The sequence below is a fragment of the Ascaphus truei genome, chromosome 6, assembly GCF_040206685.1.
Source record: "Ascaphus truei isolate aAscTru1 chromosome 6, aAscTru1.hap1, whole genome shotgun sequence".
Lineage (NCBI taxonomy): Eukaryota > Metazoa > Chordata > Amphibia > Anura > Ascaphidae > Ascaphus > Ascaphus truei.
This window is the reverse complement of record NC_134488.1, coordinates 46,261,962-46,286,196: the sequence shown is the minus strand read 5'-3', so window position 1 is coordinate 46,286,196 and position 24,235 is coordinate 46,261,962. Positions and strand designations below refer to the sequence as shown.

The following is a 24,235-nucleotide window of genomic DNA, read 5'->3' as shown; positions in this document are numbered from 1 at the left end:
TCCTCCCCCCCAGCTCAGACCTCGAGGGATGAGCGACCATGGATATTAGGGAGTGCATCCTTGACAACCCGTCAGCATTGCCATGTTTGTGCCCTGACCTGTGTTCCACAGAAAATTTAAAGGGTTGTAGGCTTAGGAACCACCTGGTCACTCTAGCATTCTTTTCCCTGTTTTGACACATCCAGGTAAGGGGTGCATGATCTGTGACCAACCGGAATTTTCTCCCCAACAGGTAGTATTTGAGCGTCTCTACAGCCCACTTTATTGCGAGACACTCTTTCTCTACTATGGAGTAATTTTTCTCCTGGGGATTTAGTTTCCTACTTAAATAAAGGATGGGGTGCTCCTCACCTTGAGACTCCTGGGAGAGTACCGCCCCCAGCCCTACCTCAGATGCGTCGGTTTGGACTACGAACTCTTTGGAGAAGTCAGGTGTGACCAACACTGGTTGGGCACAGAGAGCTTCTTTCAGGCTTCTAAAGGCCTGTTCGGTTTCGGGGGACCACTTTACCATTAGCGGTCCTCTTGCTTTTGTGAGGTCAGTTAGTGGGGTTGCCTTAGTTGCAAAATTGGGAATAAACCTTCTATAGTACCCTATTAACCCCAAAAAGGTCCTTACTTGTTTTTTTGTAACTGGCCTTGGCCAATTTTGTATCGCCTCCACTTTGAGTGTTTGGGGTTTGAGTAAACCTCTGCCAATAGAATATCCCAGATACTTGGCCTCCTCCAGACCAATAGTGCATTTAGCGGGGTTAGCAGTTAGTCCAGCAGACCGGACTGCGTCAAGCACAGCTTGGACCTTTGGAAGGTGGGATTGCCAATCTTCACTATGGATTACCACATCATCCAGGTAGGCGGCAGCATACCGAGCATGTGGTTTTAAAATTTTATCCATCATTCTTTGGAATGTGGCGGGAGCTCCATGTAAGCCAAAAGGCAACACCTTATACTGAAAGAGGCCGTCTGGGGTTGAGAAGGCTGTCTTTTCTTTTGCCCTTTCTGTGAGGGGAACCTGCCAGTACCCTTTTGTTAGGTCTAGGGTTGTGAGATATCGGGCTTTGCCCAGTCTCTCTACAAGTTCATCTACCCTGGGCATAGGATAAGTATCAAATTTTGACACCGCGTTTAGTTTCCGGTAGTCATTACAAAACCTTGTTGTACCATCTGGCTTTGGGACTAAGACTATAGGGCTGTTCCACCCACTTTGGGATTCCTCAATTACACCTAGTTTTAGCATTTTTTTAACCTCTAAACTTATAGCCTTTCTTTTGGCCTCTGGGATTCGGTACGGTTTAAGGTTAACTCGGACCCCCGGTTCAGAGACTAGGTCATGTTCAATTACGCTAGTTCTACCTGGCCGTATAGAGAAGATTTCTTTGTTTCTTTTCACTAAATTCTGAACCTCTCGTTTCTGATGAACAGACAGGGTTTCAGCTATGCTAACCTCTGGGTCAGTTTCTTGATTCTCTGACGGACCTGGGGGTACTAGGGTTAACAAGACTTCTCTATCTTTCCAGGGCTTGAGTAGGTTTATATGGTAAATTTGCTCAGGTTTCCTCCTACCTGGCTGTCTTACCTTATAATTTACTTCTCCCACTCTTTCCAAGACCTCATATGGCCCATGCCATTTAGCAAGGAATTTACTCTCCACGGTGGGAACCAGAACTAGTACCCTATCACCTGGAGAAAAAATTCTGACCCTAGCACCCTTATTATATGTATTCCTCTGTGCTTCTTGAGCTTTCTCCATGTGTTCCCTCACTATGGGTAGGACTGCAGCAATGCGGTCCTGCATCTGGGCAACATGCTCTATTACACTTCTGTAAGGGGTAACCTCGTGTTCCCAAGTCTCTTTGGCTATATCCAGTAAGCCCCTTGGGTGTCGGCCATACAATAGTTCAAACGGGGAGAAGCCAGTGGATGATTGGGGAACTTCCCTAATGGCAAATAACAGGTACGGTAACAAACAATCCCAGTTTTTCCCATCTTTATCAACCGCCCGCCGTAACATGCTCTTTAAGGTTTTATTGAACCTTTCCACTAAACCATCTGTTTGTGGATGATAGACTGAGGTTCTGAGATGCTTGATTTTTAGGAGTTTACATAGCTCTTTCGTTACTTGGGACATAAATGGTGTTCCCTGGTCAGATAGAATCTCTTTAGGAATCCCGACCCGGGAAAACAGAACTACTAACTCTTTTGCTATGTTTTTAGCTGAGGTGCTACGTAGGGGAACTGCCTCCGGATATCGGGTGGCAAAATCTAATATTACCAATATATGCTGATGTCCCCTAGCAGACTTTATTAGGGGTCCTACTAGATCCATAGCAATCCGGTCAAATGGTACCTCTATTATGGGAAGGGGTACCAATGGGCTGCGGTACGCCTTGAACGGGGCGGTGATCTGACATTCTGGGCATGAGGAACAATAATTCGTAATTTCTGCCAGAACCCCAGGCCAATAGAAGCTTCGGAGAACCTTTTCTTTTGTCTTTTCCACCCCTAGGTGTCCCCCCAATGGATGACTATGTGCGAGGTGTAATACTACGTTACGGAATGTCCGTGGTACCAACAATTGTTTAGTTGTAACTGATTTCCTTTTATCAACCCGATATACTAGGTCGTTCTCTACCTCGAAGTAGGGGTAAGCAAGTGACCTATCTGGTTGGCCAGGAGTACTATTCTGGTCCCGTATATTTCCCCTTGCTACCGCTAATGTGGGGTCCTCCCACTGGGCCTTCTTAAAACTCCCAGGACTGACCTCTAGGTCAGCGAGGGTCTTATCCGGTTCTGGGGTGGTAAGTGTCTGCTCAACATCTTGATTTGGGGTATTCCCTACCAAAGTAGTGATGGGGAAGGGAATTTTACAGCACTCCTCCTTTTCCCCCTTCTTATTTGGGCCCTCGTCAACCTCCATTTCTGAAAAAGGGAAAGGATTTGTTTCTTCTAATACTTCGTTATGGTCCGCTATTGAACTCTGGGCGCTATTCTGAGCGGGGGACCACATTTTTAGAAAATGGGGAAAGTCGGTCCCTATTAACACATCATGTGCCAGTTTGGGTACAATACCCACCTTGAAATCTAAAGAACCAAATTCTGTTTCAAAAAAAACATCAACAGTGGAATATTCATGATTATCCCCATGTATACAACAAATTGCCACTCTTTGTGAACTGTTTCCCTGTTTCTTCTTAATGGGCAAGAGGTATTCGGACACTAGTGTGACCATGCTCCCAGAGTCAAGAAGTGCCCGAACCCTCTTACCATTAACCTTTACAAATGCCCACAGATGGTTATTCAAGGGGTCCTCTGGGCTAGGGCCCATACATTGGGACAACAGCGAATAAGGTTCCACGCTGTTGCATTGCATGGGCTCATCATTTAGTGGGCAGATTTTTGCTGTGTGGCCCCTCTCATGACAATTTACACATTTAGGTACATAGTTTGTGTCCCACTTAGAGCCTTTTCCCGGCTCCCCATGTTGGCTATTGCCCTTAGTGTGTGAACCACTGTTGCTGATGCTGCGTGAAGGTGGTCGCCGCTCTTCAGCGCCCCTTAACCCCGGTACCCTTTTACCGTCTCTGGAAGAGTCCTGGAACCTCGGGTAGTGGGGTTGCTCCACGACTGTGGGTTGCAGGTGCTCTTCTGCTGCATTGTACCTTTCTACGAGGGCCACAAGCTCATCCGCATTGTGGGGGTCACTCCGACTGACCCAACGGCGTAAGGCAGAGGGAAGTTTCCTCAAGAACTGGTCCATGACCAACCGTTCCACGATGTGGCTGGCTGAGTTGATCTCGGGTTGTAGCCACTTCCGGGCGAGGTGGATGAGGTCATACATCTGGCTTCGGGTGGCTTTATCCATCGTGAAGGACCATGCGTGAAACCTTTGGGCGCGAACAGCCGTGGTTACGCCGAGGCGGGCGAGGATCTCGAACTTCAATTTTGCATAGACGTTAGCTTCGGCTGGCTCTAGATCAAAGTAAGCCTTCTGGGGTTCGCCGCTTAGGAAGGGTGCGATTAGACCAGCCCACTCAGCTTCTGGCCATCCCTCTCTCTGTGCCGTGCGTTCAAACGTGAGAAGATAGGCTTCCACATCATCCGAGGGTCCCATCTTCTGAAGGTAGTGGCTTGCCCTGGTCATTTTCGGTACTGGGGCTGCCGCTGCCAGTGGAAGGTTACTGATAGTCCCCCTCAGGATCTCGAGTTCCTGCTGTAAGCCCTGAGCGAACCGCTGTTGCTCCTCTCTCAGCAAGCGGTTTGTCTCTTGCTGGTTTGCATTCGCGTTTTGCAGGGCTTCATTCGTCTGTTGCTGGTTTGCATTCGCCTGTTGCTGGTTGGCATTCGCCTGTTGCTGGTTGGCATTAATCTCTTGCTGGGCTATTAGCAGCTGTTGCTGGGCTGCATTCGTCTGCTGCTGGTTTGCATTAGTTTCTTGCTGGGCTATTAACAGCTGTTGCTGGGTTTCATTCGCGTCTTTCTGGGCAGCGACATTGCGTACCAGCGCACCCACCACGTCTTCCATCTTGTTTGCAGAGGATGAAAAAAACTTATTTTTTTTTTTTTTTTTCAAAATTCTTCAACCCGCAGACCCCCTAGTGCTCTGCCCGCATTCTCCACCATATGTGACAAACGGCTTACTCCGGGGCTCCGTCGTTTGTCCGGGACTGTTTAGAACACGGTCTTTTAGGGTAGGTTAAATGATGAGGCGTCACGTACTGTTCCTTTAAACAGGCTATGCCTGGTTTATTCAGTCCCAGGCACTGAGACTGCCACAGTGCATACAACAGAAAACAGATCAAAACAAAAGCTGCTCACCTGAGCGATAACTTAACTTAGGTTTTCCCTGACTCAGGGTTGGAAGTGGCTTTTCCACTTCCAACATCAAAACACGGTACTTTTGCAGTCTTACACAAATGAACAGAAAGATTGAACCTGTTTGGGGAAGAGGCTTCTCCCCTCTGTAGTTCAGCAGCCTTCCAGCCTCCTGGCTCTGGTGGGGAGACCAGAGCAAACAGGAAATCAGTCTTTCATACCTGATTCCTAATTAGCATGACAGGTGACAGAAATCAGGCAGCAGACAAACTCTGGTCTGGTTCTCTCATCCCTCAGTTCCAGCGCTTGCCAAACTGTGGGATGGAGTGTATGTATTATAAGGCTGCACTCCCAGGCCAAACAGGATAGAAACTGTCTAGTATCCTGGGAGCCCTATATACGGAATTTATTACCATCCCCTGGTTTCTGTCACAATATATATATATATATATATATATATATATAGACGTGTGGTAACCAGGGGAATCCTGATGACCAAAGAAGACAGCACCGCAAAGTTGATGAAAAAAAGTGTATTATGAAACACAGAGCCGCCAAACGGGTCAGATTTACTAAACAGATCCTTAATGCGCATAATTAGATTGTAAGCTCTTCGGAACAGGGACTCCCTTTCCAAAATGTTACAGTACTGTCATGTCTGAAGCACTTCTCCCCTTTGTGTTATTTGTATTACTTGTTATCTGTAGGATTGTCACGTGTATTACTGCTGTGACGCGCTATGTACATTAATGGCGCTATATAAATAAAGACATACAATACAATTACGTATGACACATTTAGGCCAATGTCCCTTCCATTAACCAATGTGGATATTTTATATAACCTTTTGTATGGATTCGTCCTTTTTACATTTCTCTCTAATAATGTATATACAGTATAAATAAGTTTGTGTGTGTACAGTGTATATATATATTCTTCTATCCACGTTGTGTATTATTACTTTGTGAGGTATTTTCATGGGCTTTGCTTCTCATTTTCACATCCTTCAATATTTAATAGGCAGATCAATAATTAATTACCCTATGTATAATTTTGAAGTTGGTTATAATGTGCATTCAATATTGTATTCCGTGCTGCACTTTGCATAAGGAAGGCTCCTTATTTAACTAGTTGAGAGCCAGTGGCGCGGAAAGGGGTAGCGACGGAAGAAAATATGTGTCCGAGAGACGTCAAAGACATTTCAATAGGGTCAGGAGAGGAATGGCGAACACGGCACAGGTTACAGAATAACAGGTCTCCTTCAGTGAAGCAGAGAGTCGAGTACTGCAGGGATCATAGACGTATACGCGGAGATGACATGTCTCTGCGTTCCTTCTGCTTCAGAGAAGATGGAACTAGAAGAAAATAAGTTCATATGTGTTAGGGTGGCGTGTGCCACGGTCATCATATTAACGATGAGCACAGCATCAGTGAAGTCATTTTTGGTTTTAAGCGCAGATACTCTAATCTTCGTTAGGCTATTTAATGAGACGTTAAACTAAATCAGAATCATATTAATAAGCCAAGAAGGGTGGGGAGCCGGGTTGGTCCTTTCGTCCATGTAGTAACACAGGTGGGAGAGGGAGGAGGGGGTATGATCCGTTTTGTTGGCCAAACAAGTTGTTGATATGTTACAAGCTTCCCAACCTCACGGGGTCCTTCGTTGGGTAAGGACCCTGAGAGACAACTGATGAAGGACCCTGAGAGGTTGGAAAGCCTGTATCATATCAACTGCATGTTGGTCCAATAAAAGGTCCCCCCTCCTCCTTCTTCCTCCTGTGTTACTCTATCATAATAACAGTAACACGTATGCACTAAAGAGAAGCTCGTCACCCAGTTTTACTCATTTAACTAGTGTAGCGGTAACGTTTACAGGCGTTGGAGATAATGATATGCAGAAGAGGCATCCCCCTAACATTGCATATTCACAAAGGTCCGTTAGCGTTACTTGGGTTGGGTCACAACTAAACGGTGTTACTGACATGTAGATGCTAAAACGGGGAAAGGGGGTAAGAGGTGGGGGGGGCGGAAGAGGTGGGGGGGAGGAGGGGGGAAGGGGAGGAGGAGATGGGGGAAGAGGAGATGGGGGGAAGAAGAGGGGGGAGATTATTTAAAATATATTATGTAATATATATATATATATATATATATATATATATATATATATATATATATATATATATATATATATATATATATATATATTTCTTTATCAATAAAATAAATAATTTATTTTCCCAATCAGAAATAAACAGGCTGCCCATGTCATAGTGATTTTTTGCAATAAATAAATCAGGGAGATAGAACATTTTCCTTGACCTGTAGTCATTTTGAAGGCTTCATTATGTTGGAGAGGTCGGAAGGAGCAGATAGTGGTAATGAGATCGGGAGCGTGGGCTAATGTGGTGCTGTCCTCCAGAGAGGATGTGGTGATGCGGGTCATTTCCAGGCTGGAGCTGATGAAGTAGGCTTTCTAAATGAACTTCCTGACAGATTCTTATTCACAGGTCATTCAAAGTCACTCTATAGTGAGGGACAAGTGTCATGAAAACAATTACAGCCCTGGACCAATTTCATACACAATATACACTCGCGCAGTTACAATTGCTGTAACCCCCTCACTGCCAACACATTGCAAAGTAATGGGGGGGGGGGAGAAATTATCTATGGATATTTAAAGGGTGGAGAGATTAAAATGGCGGTGGGCTTGACATGTTGCAAGAAGAAATGACCATCGTTGGACAAAGATGGAACTCAACTGGATTCCAAGAGGGATCAAAATACCCAAAGTAAGATGGGAGGATGGGATGAGGGAATGTGTGGGAGCGACGTGGAGAAGAGAGGCTGTAACCGCAGGACCTGGGAGATCACTGGGGAGACTTCATCCAGCAGTGGGGAGACACGGGCTGGGGAGGATGGGATGAGGGAATGTGTGAGAGTGACGTGGAGAAGAGAGGCTGTAACTGCCGTACCTGGGAGATCACTGGGGAGGCTTCATCCAGCAGTGGGGATACATGGCTGGAGAGGATGAGATGAGGGAATGTGTGGGAGCGACGTGGAGAAGAGAGGCTGTAACCGCAGGACCTGGGAGATCCTTGTGGAGACTTCACCCAGCAGTGAGGAGACACGGGCTGAAGATAGGGATATATATTTATATGTACGTGGAGAAGAGAGGCTGTAACCGCAGGACCTGGGAGATCATTGGGGAGGCTTCATCCAGCAGTGGGGAGACACGGGCTGAAGAAGAAGATGATGATGATGATATCTATATATTTATATATGACAAATTGCCTTTTTTTCCCATTATTTCCTACAAACCATGTATCTCACTGTGAAATGTTCAGTTTTCAAGGAAATGCTAAATTCTATGAAATATTACTCAACATCATAAAATACAAAAGTACTTTTAAAAACAGAAATCTGAGCCTCGGACCCCCTTAATTTCCCCCTTTTCATCCCAATCCAGAATGTTAAATGCTCCTTTAAAGAAAGGGTTAGAAAACGGATGCTGAATTCTCTGCACGTCGGAGTTCTGAGCGAGTCCCAAACTATACAACGTATATTGTCTTTCCTGTTCATTTATTGTAATTAACCTGTCGTATGCCCCTCTGGCAGGGGCGGGGTTACAATATATAAACCCGCCGCGCATCTTCCATTTTTTTTTTAAAGTATTTTGACATTTTACGGCTGTTTTGTATCATGTTTCTCAGCAATTCTGTATTCTGTATTCTGCTTATCATTGTATAAATATGCATATATGCAAAAAAATCTCTGTATTCCTTGCTTTGATAATTAAAGTGCTATTTTTTATGCACTGGGGATCTGTGATACAAGACTCCCATTGAGATAAACAGATTGTACAGGGAGCGAGCGCCCGCACGCTGAGCAGATTGGGAGGACGGTGCTTATTTTATTGGTTAAATTGCTTTTCTTTTCTCTCTCTTTCCGCAGGCAGCTGAGCTGGGGATGGTGTCCGCTTATTACACGTACATCTTTACTAATCTGGTGAGACACACTTTTATTTCTAAGGGATACTGTATGTGCTGAACACAGCACCGGCCCGGGGAGACCCTTCATAATAGGACAGGGGGAGAGCAACTCTAGTCCTTAATGGCCACCAACAGGACAGGTTTGCAGGATATCCCAGCTTCTGCACAGGTGGCTCAAAGACTGAGCCACTGATTGAGCCACCTGTGCTGAAGCTGGGACTGATTGAGCCGCCTGTGCTGAAGCTGGGACTGATTGAGCCGCCTGTGCTGAAGCTGGGGCTGATTGAGCCACCTGTGCTGAAGCTGGGACTGATTGAGCCGCCTGTGCTGAAGCTGGGACTGATTGAGCCACCTGTGCTGAAGCTGGGACTGATTGAGCCGCCTGTGCTGAAGCTGGGACTGATTGAGCCACCTGTGCTGAAGCTGGGGCTGTTTGAGCCACTTATGCTGAAACTGGGACTGATTGAGCCACCTGTGCTGAAGCTGGGACTGATTGAGCCGCCTGTGCTGAAGCTGGGACTGATTGAGCCGCCTGTGCTGAAGCTGGGACTGATTGAGCCGCCTGTGCTGAAGCTGGGACTGATTGAGCCACTTATGCTGAAACAGGGACTGATTGATCCACCTGTGCTGAAGCTGGGACTGATTAAGCTTCCTGTGCTGAAGCTGTGATATTCTGATAACCTGACCTGTTGGTGGCCCCTGAGGACTGGCGTTGGCCGCCCCTGACACAGAATAAGAGCCACTGACCTGTGTGTTAGAGATGCACAGCCGGCTGCCGCAGCCCGTGGCGCGCGTTCCTAGGGAATATGGCGGGTATCTCCGTGCTTCTTTCCCCCCGTCGGTAATGCCACAGACTTGTTATTTCCTGAACTGACCGATGTCGCCTTTGCTCCGGCTGTGCCGCCGTGGCGGGCGCTGCTCCTCGCAGCTACAAACCACCTGCCAGAGAGCCACGATCTTATGGGGGTCCCTCACGGGGAGGAGATAGTCATTAGCCATCTCTAATGGCTATCGCCATTTAGTGAGCCCCCCCCTGTAGCTTTATAACATGGCAGGTACTTATATCAGGTCCTTAACCCCTTCACTGCCAGGGGGGACTGCAGGGCGTTTGCACATGTGCTATAATTGGAGTCACATGGGTCGCAGCGTATCTCTTTCTGTTCAGAAAGGTTTATGCCGTACTTAACCCCTTCCCACCCACAAAGGAAGAGGCTTCTTTTTTTTTTTTTTTTTTACATTGTATTTAAAAAGGTGGAACTGAACATTAATAATTACTTTTGTCAGGATTTATAAATTGAATAATAATTTACAAAAATAAATAAAGTTGTGTAATACGGCAGACCCAAAGCTACCACCTTACTCTCCGAGATATCCACCCCCCCAGAACCAACGTCAGTACGACTTGCCTGCGCTCTACGAATCCGTGAGACTGGCCACGAATCCTTTGTGGGATTCTAGGCACTCGGGAGGGTAAAGCTAAGCTAGGAATCCTGTAGCACCGGGGCTGTCAACTCCATGTCCTTAAGCCCTCCCAACAGGGTTTTTAGGATATCCGTGCTCAAAGACTGAGCCACTGATTGAGCCGCCTGTGTTGAAGCAGGGACTGATTTGAGCCACATGTGCTGAAGCAGAGAATGATTGAGCCACCTGTGCTGAAGCAGGGATATCCTGAAAACCTGACCTGTTTAGGGGGTTGCTGAGGACTGGAGTTGCGACCCTCTGCTGTAGGCAGATCTCTCCGGCTCTGCTAACCTTTTATACATCAAGTTTTTCCGTTTCCAATAAACTGGAAGACAGCGTGTGTTTGTTTGACATGAAAGTGTAAGTTGAGCTCCTCCATAAATAGAGAATCGATGAGGGGATGTACCTATAACAGTGTGTGTCACAGCTGTGCCAAAGGCATCTAGGGGAAGCAGGATGGCATTGTGGTTAATGTTACAGCCCTGGTTAAGTGACGAGTCAGCTTTTCACAAGCATTGTGCGGCTGTCACATGGAATTACACAGCGATACCTTCAGTGTTCGGGGCTATTTTAGGGATAAAGGGCTTCCTGCGTCAAAGGCTCTTAAACTGTGTGCTATGAGATACCAGTACTACCCAAATACTACAGAGGGAAGGCCTAAAATCCCCTCGGACATCACTGCTGGGCTCTCGGTTCCTGCTGCTCAGTCCATGCTGAAGAGAGACACAGAATATTACAGCCCGGTCCAGTAATTTTATTGGATGGAGTCTATGGTGGAGATTATAGATGCTTCATGGTCACTCACCTGGAAAGACTACTGACAATTGATAATGGCGATCACAACTTGAATAGATCACTATTATACACACACACACACACGTATGCATGCATGTATGTTATATATACATTCTGTACATACATACATACATACATACATACATTCATAGACACACATCATGTTCAGGAAATAAGGGACCCCTTTTGTTTTTCATCATATCATATATTTCTTACTCAATCCCCAAATTATACAACACACCTCCCAAATATGCCTGTATACAACACAACTCCCAAAACAGGCCTGTATGCTGTACAACACACTTCCCAAAACATGCCTATATACTACGCACCTCCCAAAACACGGCTGTATACAACACACCTCCCAGAACACGCATGTATACAACACATGGCATAGTTGCATATTCAAGTTACTTTTTTTTCCCTCCTGCAAAAGCCCCATCTCAGGGTCCGTACCTCTGTGTTTTTAAATTTCGCAGATTCCTGCAACATGTTCGACTGATTTTGTGTTTGTTTTTTTTAGTGCTGGAAAACTTGGCGAAATATCTCATTAAATGAAAAAATGAAATTGCTAAATATTTTGCTAACAGTCTTTATAGGACAGTCTAGTCAATCGCTCTCCCTCTCTCCTGTATGTATGTATACAATATATGTAAATATGTGTGTATATATACAGTGTGTGTATGTATATGTGTATACATACACATATATACATACATACACATACATACATACACACCATATCTGTAAATAATGTGTCCTAGATCACATATTCAGGGTAGAAAGCCACCTCTGTCTCCAATTTATCGCTGGCTTATGGGAACCGGTACCTAGTTGATATTTCCAGAATATTGGTGGCTTTATATATTGATGAAACGAGCTGAATAAGATTGGTGGACCTCACACTGAGTCGCTTCATGATGGGTCTGAGATCCTTGTCCTATGGGGTCTCTGTGCTGTGTCTGTACAGTTTGTTCTGCCAATCCTGTGCTGTTAGAGGCATCCTGTTAATTAGTGAGGTCTTCTAGTATCTGCTGCCATTAAGTGTGACCGCAAGAGCTGCCGAGCAGTTGTGAATGACCCTTCCATGTCCGAGCAGTGGTGAATGACCCTTCCATGTCCGAGCAGTGGGGAATGACCCTTTCATGTCCGAGCAGTGGTGAATGACCCTTCCATGTCCGAGCAGTGGGGAATGACCCTTCCATGTCCGAGCAGTGGTGAATGACCCTTCCATGTCCGAGCAGTGGCGAATGACCCTTCCATGTCCGAGCAGTGGTGAATGACCCTTCCATGTCCGAGCAGTGGTGAATATGACCCTTCCATGTCCGAGCAGTGGGGAATGACCCTTCCATGTCCGAGCAGTGGGGAATGACCCTTCCATGTCTCTCTTGTCTCCGGTGATCATGTAGGAGTTTTCTCTGCAACCCTTCGAGAGCCTTTTGGATGAACGTGTGAACATCTTGGGGTTCTCCCTGTTCAACCAATCACACAGCTACTTCCAAGAATTCGTACAAACGCTTCAGCGGTACTGGGAAGAGAACTGTGACCATGCTCCCTTCACTGGTCCAGCAGTAAGTGGCAACTGCTGTAGATCAGGGTTTAAACTTTAAAGTCATCGCACAAAGTGCAATCGTTTTCAGAACTAACTCACGTGGCTAGAAGGTTAGATTTACCAGCAAGGTAAGAGGTGAGGGGTGGCTAATTTCTGAGGAATTGGATGGACAGGGGCAATTGTTAGTGCAGATGGTGCACACTCACTTTCATTCATGTATTGATTCATTATGTTACCTGAGGAAGGCTGATTTATTCCTTAACCTGCGACATTGTTATACATTCATTCACATAATGCAAGCTGACCTTCATTCACCTGGTGGAGTCTTATTACTTCTGCATACTCTCATTCACTTGCCTTTTACAGGCCCTCGTCCATTCATCCACCCAATGCAAAGTCCTGCCCATTCATTCCCCCGGTGAAATCTCCTGCCCATTCATTCCCCCAGTGAAATCTCCTGCCCATTCATTCCCCCAGTGAAATCTCCTGCCCATTCATTCCCCCAGTGAAATCTCCTGTCCATTCATTCCCCCGGTGAAATCTCCTGCCCATTCATTCCCCCAGTGCAATCTCTTTTCCATTCATTTAAAATCTTGTTGCCAATTCTGCAGATGTGCGTAAGTGTTTCACACCTTGTCACCACAGCTCACCTTCGCACCTTCTCACCACAGCTCACCTTCTCACCTTCGCACCACAGCTCACCTTCTCACCTTCGCACCTTGTCACCACAGCTCACCTTCGCACCTTCTCACCACAGCTCACCTTCTCACTATAGCTCACCTTCGCACCTTGTCACCACAGCTCACCTTCGCACTTTCTCACCACAGCTCACCTTCTCACCTTCGCACCTTCTCACCACAGCTCACCTTCGCACCTTGTCACCACAGCTCACCTTCGCACCTTCTCACCACAGCTCACCTTCTCACCTTCGCACCTTCGCATCTTGTCACCACAGCTCACCTTCGCACCTTGTCACCACAGCTCACCTTCGCACCTTGTCACCACAGCTCACCTTCGCACCTTCGCACCTTGTCACCACAGGTCACCTTCGCACCTTGTCACCACAGCTCACCTTCGCACCTCTCCACAGCTCACCTTCGCACCTTCTCACCTTCGCACCTTCTCATTTTCGCACCTTCCCACCTTCGCACCTTGTCACCACAGCTCACCTTCGCACCTTCTCACCACAGCTCACCTTCTCACCTTCGCACCTTGTCACCACAGCTCACCTTCGCACCTTGTCACCACAGCTCACCTTCGCACCTTCTCACCACAGCTCACCTTCGCACCTTCTCACCACAGCTCACCTTTCACCTTCTCTCCACAGCTCACCTTCGCACCTTCGCACCTTCTCACCACAGCTCACCTTCGCACCTTCTCTCCACAGCTCACCTTCGCACCTTCTCACCTTCTCACCTGTAAGCAAGAGATTAGAACATAGGGAGGTTTTTTTTTTTTAAGAAAGGTTTCCCTGACAGAAAACAGCAGCAAATTGACCAATAAAAAAAAGAATCCAGCAACTTCCCAAGTGTTGCCACAGCCTTGCAGTCCGATGACTGTGCTAATGTTACTTTAACACGTTTTTTTGTTACTGATTGAGTAATTGGAATTAAGGAGGAAAGCAGATGTTTGTAATTAAATGTTTGTGCTGCTGAATACCATTTCCATTTTCCATCTGCGCAGTTTGTTTGGCCAGGATGTGATTCTGTCTGTGATACAGCGTGAACATTCTGGGCACACAGGGACTCTTTCCCAACATTATGTGACAATATTTGACAATATGTGTGTTTTACTAGCTGCCGCTTCCTATGATTCATCTGTCTCTGTCTATCCAAATCCCCCCCTCTCTCTCTCTCTCTCTTTATCTTGTACAGAAGATTACCATTGAGAAGCTGGATAATGCGCAGCTAAGAGTGTGGAAACCTGTGTGGATGAAAATAAAATATAATGCATTATTGCTTGTGTGTTACTGTGCTTCTCATAATAAGTAATGGGTGGTGGGGGGTGTTATCTTGGTGCAGGCGTGTCCCATTTCTCAATTTTTAACTTTATTCTCAATCTAATTCTTGTTCTCTCCCTTCTCCTCTTCTTTCCTCTCTTGCTGATTCTCTTCATATATTCTCCATTATCTGCCACTGTGCTCTCATTTATTCCTCTCTCTCCCTATCTCCTCCTCTGACACCTTTCTCTCTCACTCTCTCCTCTCTCTCCTCCTCTGACACCTCTCTCTCTCTCTCATTCTCTGTCTCTCTCCCTATCTCTCTCCTCCTCTGACATCTCTTTCTACCTCACACTCCTTCCTTTTGCTCCCTCCCCTCTCCTCTCTCCCCTCTCCCTTTCTCTCACCTTCACTGACACCTCTCTCTTTTCTTCTCTCTCTACTCCTCTGATACCTCTCTCACACTCTCCTCCCTCTTGCTCCCTTTCTCTCTCCTTCACTGACACCTCTCTCCCTGTCCTCTATCTCTCTCCTCCTCTGACACCTCTCTCTCACACACTATCTCCTCCCTCTTGCTCTCTTTCTATCTCTCTCCTCCTCTGACACCTCTCTCACACACCCTATCCTCCCTCTTGCTCTCTTTCTATATCTCTCCTTCACTGACACCTATCTCTCTCTCTCTCTCTCTGTCCTCCTCTGACACCTCTCTCACACACACTCTCCCCCTCTTGCTCTCTACCCTCTCCTCTCTTTCCCTTTCTCGCACCTTGGCTGGCACTTTTCTCTCACTCTCTCCTCTCTCTCCCTTCTCTCTATCCCCAGCTCTCCTCGGCCTTGCTCTTTGACGCAGTTTACACGGTGGTGCGGGCAGTGCAGGAGCTGAACCGCAGTCAGGAGATCGGTGTAAAACCGCTGTCCTGTGGCTCTGCTCAGATCTGGCAGCACGGTACCAGTCTCATGAACTACTTGAGAATGGTGAGTAGGGACTGAAGATCGTCCCCCTGGGATGCAGTCAGTAGCCACACATTATCCACGTGGTAGTAGTAGTAGTGCAGTAACGATTCCAATCGTTAATGAGAGCTCACCTGGAGGCCACATCGCCAACAGGTGTGAGGCAGCTGGGAAGTGTCCAAGGCAGGGCAACTAAGGGGGCTTTCATTGGAGAGGAGCACTTTTTTGGCGAATTTGGATCCGCAGCGGATCTTCCGGTTCCTTTTGGTCTGAGGATTTCAGCGAATCAATCTCAAAAAGGGCGATGCACATTTTGCAGATTTTATATTATTACCGTTACACTCCGTGGATTCCGCAGCACCCCGGGGACGGATTTGTAGAACCCAATCCGCGGATTCCGTGCCCGGATTTGTAGAACCCATTCTGCGGATTCCGTAGCCCGTGGACGGATTAGTAGAACTTTATCCGTGGATTCCGCAGCCCATGAACGGATTTGTAGAACCCAATCCGCGGATTCCGCGGCCCGATTTGTAGAACCCAACCCGTGGATGAATTTGTACAATCCAATCCGTGGATTCCACGGCCGGTGGACGGATTTGTAGAACCCAATCCGAAGGTTCCGCAGTCCGTGGACGGATTTGTAGAATCAAATCCGTGGATTCCGCGGCCCATGGATGGATTTGTAGAACCCAATCCATGGATTCCGCGGCCCATGGACGGATTGGTAGAATCCAATCCGCGGAGTGTGAATATGGGAGTGAGGGGGGAGATGAATATGATAGTGCCCTGGTGGCCAACTCCAGTCCTCAAGGGCCACTAACAGATCATGTTGTCATGATATCTATGCTTCAGCACAGGTGGCTCAATCACTGAGCTACTGATTGAGCCACCTGTGCTGAAGCAGGGATATCCTTAAAACACTGACCTGTTGGTGGTGGACCTTGACGGCTGGAGCTGGCCACCCCTGTGATAGAGAGGAAGGGGGATATGATATGGAAAGGAGGGGGACAGGGATATGAGAATGGAGTTAGAAGGGGGTGTACGATAGAAAGTGGGAAGGGAACATATATGGGAGGGGCGATGTCACAGGAGACCAATGCTTTTAACACCAAAATACCAGGATCCTTTGATTGAGCAAAGCAAAAGATAAAATAAATTGTAATTTATTTACAGAATGAATATGCACACAATTATTTGCAAAAAAAAAAAACACTTGAAATACACTTACTGGGACGGGGCAAAACGAAATCTTCTATTTCCAAAACAAAATCTTTATAAAACAGAGTCTTTAGGCACAATTTCCCAGGAGCGGGAGTTGTGCGCAAATAAAGCCGAAAACAGTCTTTGGACAGGGGCACTGCTCGCAACCACTGTTTCTCCTCCGCAGCTGCTTACTTCGTTCTATCGCCGTAGAATTGGTTCTGGATTCCTTAGTTCTTACGAACTCTTGACTTGGGTTACGATGTTGCAAAGTTTAAAATCCAGCATAGATGAATCTGACTCCCGATCGGCTGCAGGGATTTTTATGCAGTAAAAATCCCTATCTGTACCCTCTGCAGCCAATCTCGTTCGTGGGAATAATATCTCTACCTATCCCCAGGCTGCCCCTGCTTGGCAAAACCTGGCAGAGGGCTTCATGGTTTGCTAAGGGCATGTGCGAACCTCTCACCTTTGCCGCTTTGCATACCAGACCAAGCCCCCTTACCTGGTGACATTTTGTCTGAGCTGGCCAGATATCTGGGCCATTTGCTAAGATGGGTGATACTTGAATTACCCCTCCCCACTTCACACTCTTAGTCAGCTAATGCTTTCAACTACGGACTTTTCCAGACATTGGGGAACCAAACCAGCGGGGTCGCATAGAAGTCCTAGTTACATATGCATTGCTCACCTCGCAGGAATTTCCTGCCAAACATTTCTAAAGTACCGCAATTGCAACTTCAGTGTTGCTCTCTGTTCCAGCAGTCTGAATGAAAATCCTCTTACGCCCATAATGTTGGAACCATTAAAATAGGGGGACTTTCATTCATCAATTTTTTATGAAACTGTATAAAAATTGCGTTATAACCTTTTCCATGATTTTACTCTCCCAGCGCTCACAGCAAATCTCAGGGCTATTGGACCTTCCTAGCAGAAGTTAGCCAAACGCTATGCGCTGTGCTGCGGGCTGCTGGGTTTTAAAACCATTTTTCCTTTGCACGGTTACAGGAAAACAACTGCTATTGAAGTATATTTCATAGTAGAAATAACATTATTCTCGCCACCTTATACCAGGTGGGAGACTCACAGACATTTTTATTAAAAGCACAGTGTTACTGCCATTACTGGGTTGAAGAGCTGACAATCACAAGTCCCCAACATGACTCAGGGGCACCCAGCCAGGCATAATACCTTTATTTACTGGCCGGGGTACCCCTTCACCATCACAGGCGATATCTCTAGTTGTCTATAACGCCACATGGCAGTCACCACTGCACAGACGAGCCAGTGATACAAGCTTGCCGTCAGTGGGGTGCTGTAATCTTCTCTCTCTTGCACAGGTAGAGTTGGAAGGTCTCACCGGCCACATCGAATTCAATAGCAAGGGTCAAAGGTCGAACTACGATCTGAAGGTCGTCCAGTATACAAGGGTGGGCTTCCGGCAGGTAAGGGGGGAGGAACCCTGCAAAATTCCCCTTGTCACTTGACATAACATGGAGAGGGGTATCAATTCAAGTGTGAATCTGGACTGGGAATGGACTTGGAGTGTTGTAATGACACATGTAGAGGAGATGGATGGAGATGATGCTGTGACACAAATGATATAGTGTATTCCTAGTGCAAGAATGTCTGGTTATTCACAGGTGTGAAACTTGTTCTTTGAGTTCCATCAGAAGCTAATTTCTCTACCTCTAAACGCCTCTATAACTGCTCCTATAACCCTTCCCTATAACCCCTCCCCTAACTGCTCCTAAAACTGCTCCCTATAACTCCTCCCCTAACTGCTCCTAAAACTGCTCCCTATAACTCCTCCCCTAACTGCTCCTATAACCGCTCCTTATAACTCCTCCCCCAACTGCACCATAACCGCTCCCTATAACTCCTCCCCTAACTGCTCCATATAACTCCTCCCCTAACTGCTCCATATAACTCCTCCCCTAACTGCTCCTAAAACTGCTCCCTATAACTCCTCCGCTAACTGCTCCTATAACCGCTCCCTATAACTCCTCCCCTAACTGCTCCCTATAACTCCTCCCCTAACTGCTCCTATAACCGCTCCCTATAACTCCTCCCCTAACTGCTCCTAAAACTGCTCCCTATAACTCCTCCGCTAACTGCTCCTATAACCGCTCCCTATAACTCCTCCTATAACTCCTCCCCTAACTGCTCCTATAACCGCTCCCTATAACTGCTCCCATTAACTCCTCCCCTCGCTGCTCCTATAACTGCTCCCTATATAACCCTGTTGAAGGTGGTGTGCTTTTTCCTCTGAAACCGGGTGCAGCTTTTTTTTCTTCTGACTTTGATAAACAGATCCCACTGACTCAAGAGGAAAATACCCAGATTTGGTTACATTTTGCATCAAATTAACCTTGATATACATTTAAATGAAATGCCCGGGAAGCGCACGAGGCCTCGGCAGCCCCCTTACCTGATCTCCGGTGGCTTCTGGCGACGTGTCGTGTAACACACCGCGGTATTTGAGCGTTCTCACGCTTACGCAGCCTGGTTGTAAAGTTGGAGCTGTAATTTTCAGCTCCTTGTTCTGGGTTTTCTCCGTCACTGGGGAGCTTTTTTCCCCCCATTGGGAATCCTCCCCTAATAAAGTTAGTGAGCTCAAAAGTGGGAGATTTTTGTCTCTTTGGGGTCAGTGGTGGGTGAGAGCGGATAAATATTTCCTGCAGGAGGAAAGCGACAGGGACAGAAGCTATTAACAGCTTAATTCCATAATAGGCATGCAGTATGAAGGCAGGTGCTCAGCCAGGCTTCCATTTATCTATCATTTCTGCAGTAATTCATTCACAAAATGCATGCTGTGTCTCTGCCCATATCATCTGCTCTGTAATAGGGAGCGGTTTTATGGGGCAAGAGCAGGAGTTATAGGGAGCGGTTATATGGGGTAATAGGAGGAGTTATAGGGAGCGGTTATATGGAGTAATAGGAGGAGTTATAGGGAGCGGTTATATGGAGCAAGAGCAGCAGTTATACAGAGTGATTATATGGGGCAAGGGGAGGAGTTACAGGGAATGATTATATGGGGTAATAGGAGTTATAGAGAGGCGTTATATGGGGTGATAGGAGGTGTTATAGGGAGCGGTTATATGGGGTAATAGGAAGAAATAGGGAGTGGTTATATGAAGCAAGAAGAGGAGTTATAGAGAGCATTTATATGGGGTAATAGGAGGAGAGTTACAGGGATCAATTATATGGGTAATACAAGGAGTTCTAGGGAGAGGTTATATGGGGTAATAGAAGGAGTTAAAGGGAGTGATTATATGGGGTAATAGGAGTTATAGGGAGCGGTTATATGGGGTAATAGGAGGAGTTATAGGGAATGGTTATATGAAGTTAGAGGGAGCAGTTATATCGATCAATAGGAGGGGTTATATAGGTAATAGGAGGAGTTATAGGGAGCGGTTATATGAAGCAATAGGAGGAGTTATAGGGAACAGTTATAGGGAGCAGTTATGAAATTGGTTTCTTGTAAAGGTAACTTTTCTGGCAGGTTTTAAAAGTGGGATTAGAGGGCGTTGATCAGAGAGTCTGAGGAAGAGAGTTATAGAGGTAAGGATGGTGAGAGAGTGTGTGTGTGTGTATAGATATATTGCTCAACCCCGTTATAGCGCGATCCGCTACAACGCGGATCCGCTTATAATGCGGTCTGAGTGTGGCTCCCGATTTATAAACATATATTTTTTTTAATAACAGCCAATGCTTTATCAAAAGTAAAAAAAAGTTTAATTTATATCACAAGCATCAGGGGTACATACAAGACCTCTGATGCTTGTGATATAAATTAAACTTGTTAACTTTTGATACTAACCAGTGAGTGCTGCGGATTCTTTGGATTTTTGTTGCTTGATGGGGATCCTGGCTGCACGGCAAACACCCTGACTATTAAGATAAGATAAGCGATTTGACCTATTTTTGCCTATTTGAGTGCCCTGAACATTCATATATATATATATCAAACACACAGAGTTGGTGCCGCAATCAAAACCATCCCCCATAGATCAAAATAAATCACTAGGCCAGATGTAGGAGTTAAATTTACCCTCTGGCGGTGCTAACAACCCAATATGATATACGAACACAAAAAGAAAAAGAGGGTTTGTTGAAAGCACACAAAAAATATGTAAAAGTACAAAATGGATTTTATTAGCAATACAAAACACAAAAATAATATTAAAATATACCTAAACACATACTAAATGAACACTGCTGAACCAAAGAATACACAATAAAAATGTTGAGACCCAAAATATGTAACATGCAAAATACATAGGTATGATAATGCAAATCCAGGGGAAAATAATTTCCCCTGGAAATGCAATGGAGATCGGCCGATCAGCAACACATGATAATACAAATGACTGGAAAAAAACAATATCTACACAAACCCAAGTAAACACAGAAAAAAGAACAACAATGAAAATATAATGAATGAATACCCTAGATGCTGTGTAGCCAGAAGGTGGTGGCTAAACCCTGGCAGTTATAATAAAGAGCCAGAGAAAGACAGAAAATAAATGTCTAAAATATGCAGAGGTGGGGTCCCCTCAAAGACTAAAATGGAAACAATGAGTCAGCAGAGAAAACAAGGGAGAAAAACATGAAAAATAACTCCCTAATGCCACAGCTAGGTGTAACTGATATAAGCTGTGGCAGACAAAAATGATAGTGTCCCAAAGGCTACCGTGGAGCAAGGAAATGTCCAGATACTTGCTATGACGCTGCACCAGACATCCAGAGGAGAAGGGGAGTCCAAGACAGAGGTAAGTAAAAGGCAATGCAAGCCCCCGGCATCCCGCTCACTGTTAGCATCAGGCAGCAATCATACAGCAGTCACAGAGACCGGACAAAACAGCATCAGCAGTAAAGCTCCAAACAAGGAGATGGTCAGCACGGTGCAGCGGTGGGACACAGGAAAGTGAGTGGTATAGATACTCCAAAATATATATATAGAAAAGAAAGTGCACGGCCCATAGTGTATTACTGTTACACTTTAATTAAAATATGAGGGGAGGGAAGGAAAAAGGCTCAATCACAAACATAGCATATAGAAGAGCGTATTGTGAACTATAACAGTCACTGCCAGCTGGAAGGGTCCTCCAAATGAATCCTCCAAGTGAATCCTTGCAGTACAGGAGATGAATCAGCCCCAAGATTCACCCTTCCAGCTGCCGGTGAATGTTCATATATATTCACTATATATGAACTATATGTACACATGTACGTACGTGTATATATAATACAATAAGTGCAAACAAAATCATATAATAGGAAAGGAAATCCTTGCCCCAGAGAGCTTACAATCTAAGTGGTATGATGGGAGAGTTACAGAGACAGCAGGTGAGGGAATAAGTGCAGTAGATGGCAGTGCCTGGCCTTGACGGTGGGTACGTGCAGTAGATGGCAGTGCTTGGCCACAACAGTTAGTAGGAGTGACTTTGAGTGTAGAACAGTAGCCACAAGTCCAGGCTAATGAAATGCTTTATTTAAGGGGTGAGTATTAAGGTTTGTTTTAAAGATGGGGGGAGAGGGTGCTGGCGTATACCGAGGGTGAGGGAGTTCTCGGCAGTAGAGGTGAAAGGGGTGGAGACGAGACAGTTATGAGCAGAGCGCAGGAGACGAGCAGGGGCAGAGCGAGAGATGTAAATATATAAGAAGGGGCAGATGAGTGTAGATAATTGAAGGTAAGTAGGAGAACTTTGTAGGTGACCCGGGAATCTGATGGGAAGCCAGGAGAGGCATGTAAGGAGGAGATGAGCAGAGACGGTTTAGGGAGATAGTGAATTTATTCTAGCACCAGAATTGCAGATACATTACAAAGGAGAAAGTTGTGAGGCAGGGAGGCCTGTTGGCAGTATGTTACAATAATAAAGACAGGAGAGGGTATATATACATACACGTGTATAGGTGTGTGTTCTGGGTAAATGCTAACTCTCTAGACGAATTAGTGACTGAGCAGGAGAGACTCTGAATTGAGACAGGATCTCGTCTCGGTGGGCAGACGCATTAGAAATTCCTCATTATTGCCGCTGCGGCTGATTTTAATAGAATCGAGCTGCCGCCTGCCAGTTTTACCTGTCAAATTACGACTTGGGCCTGACACGGCGTCATCCCCCCCCCCCCCAGCCGAAGGGCAATGAGAAGGGAATTCAGGCTCCTTTCACAGGCAAGACTTATTAAATGTTAAAATTACAGATCCAGCCCTCCAGCCCCCCACCGGGTGGAACGGTGCTCTCCGAATCCTCAGTGCTGAAAACGTGACATTTTCATAGTCACATACTTACAATAATAAACTCGGCAGTGATGCAGCTATTCTTCTTTACAACGCGGACATTTGCAGCACTGAATTCTATTATTATTATTACTGCAGCGGCGTATCTTAGAGTAACAGGGAGTACAAGTAAGTACTGTACCATGAGCATTAAAGGGTAATGTTGACTCAGTTTGCTCTTCGGGGAGAAATTGTAGCACGCGGGTATATGGCGTTATAAAGAGCAATAGGAGGAGGTATAGTAAGGGGTTATATAGAGTTATAGGAGGGGCTATAGGGAGCATTTATATGGGGGGATGGGAGGAGTTATATGGGGTAATAGGAGGAGTTATAGGGAGCGGTTATATACAGCAATAGTAGGAGTTATAGGGAGGGGTTATATAGAGCAATAAGAGTGGTTATAAGGAGTTGTTATATGGAGTAATAGGAGTTATTGGAAGCGGTTATATGGGGTAATAGGAGGAGTTATAGGAAGGAGATATAGGGAGGGGTTATATGGAGTTATAGGAGGAGTTATAGGGAGGGGTTATATGGGGTAATAAAAGGTTATAGGGAACGATTATATGGGGTAATAGGAGATATAGGAAGGGGTCATAAGGAGTTATAGGGAGGGCTTATATGGGGTAATAACAGGTTATAGGAAACTATTATATGGGGTAATAGGAGCAGTTATATGGGATCCTCCGGCTGGAGCTCACACTGAGAGGGGATCAGGACCCTTAGGAGAGAGGGGATTTGTGCTGGAGGCCCTGCTACATGGGACCCGCTCCAACACACCCCGCCAAGCAGCACCTGGGTACTGGAGTATCCAGGCAGGTACCCAACGTGCACCTACATCTACATGGGGTAGCACTACCTCACATTTGGGTGGAAATTGCTGGGACAGGACACCAAGGCTTATCAGTGCCACGGCACCCTCAGTGCTTTGGGCAAACCACCACGTGTTGGGTCACTGGGTTTATACGTTGGGTACCGTTTATTGTGTGTTATCTGAGTTAGTAAGTGTGTACAGTAAAGCTTAGTAATATACATTGTGTGGTGTGTTACTTAGTACTGTGTATACGGTTCCTGTGAGGTGTTATCCCGCCAACGCTGGGATCCCTCATAAGTGGAGGCGCTGCACTGCAAGGAGAAAGAGCTCACAGAGGCGGAGGCTCAGGCCTCCTGTCAGCAGACAGGTACAGCAGCACACGTAGTTGCCCGCGTAGTTCCCTTAGGCATAGGGAAAGGGGGCTACATGGGGCAATAGGGGG

The 24,235-nt window shown here is 46.1% G+C and overlaps 1 protein-coding gene across 4 annotated transcripts in view; it reads left to right on the top strand.

Annotated features, from left to right (window-relative positions):
• GRIK4 (glutamate ionotropic receptor kainate type subunit 4) overlaps positions 1-24,235 on the top strand; it is a 213,137-nt gene that overhangs the window by 131,350 nt on the left and 57,552 nt on the right. For 3 of the 4 annotated variants that reach the window (XR_012802148.1, XM_075604125.1, XM_075604126.1), the window contains exons 7-10: positions 8,764-8,817; positions 12,467-12,628; positions 15,371-15,523; positions 18,040-18,144. Coding sequence is in view for 3 of the 4 variants with exons in the window: in XM_075604125.1 (XP_075460240.1) it covers positions 8,764-8,817; positions 12,467-12,628; positions 15,371-15,523; positions 18,040-18,144 (474 nt within the window). In the remaining variant the exon portion in view is untranslated. The remainder of the gene's footprint in view (positions 1-8,763; positions 8,818-12,466; positions 12,629-15,370; positions 15,524-18,039; positions 18,145-24,235) is intronic. The other variant, XM_075604127.1, reaches the window with a different exon arrangement.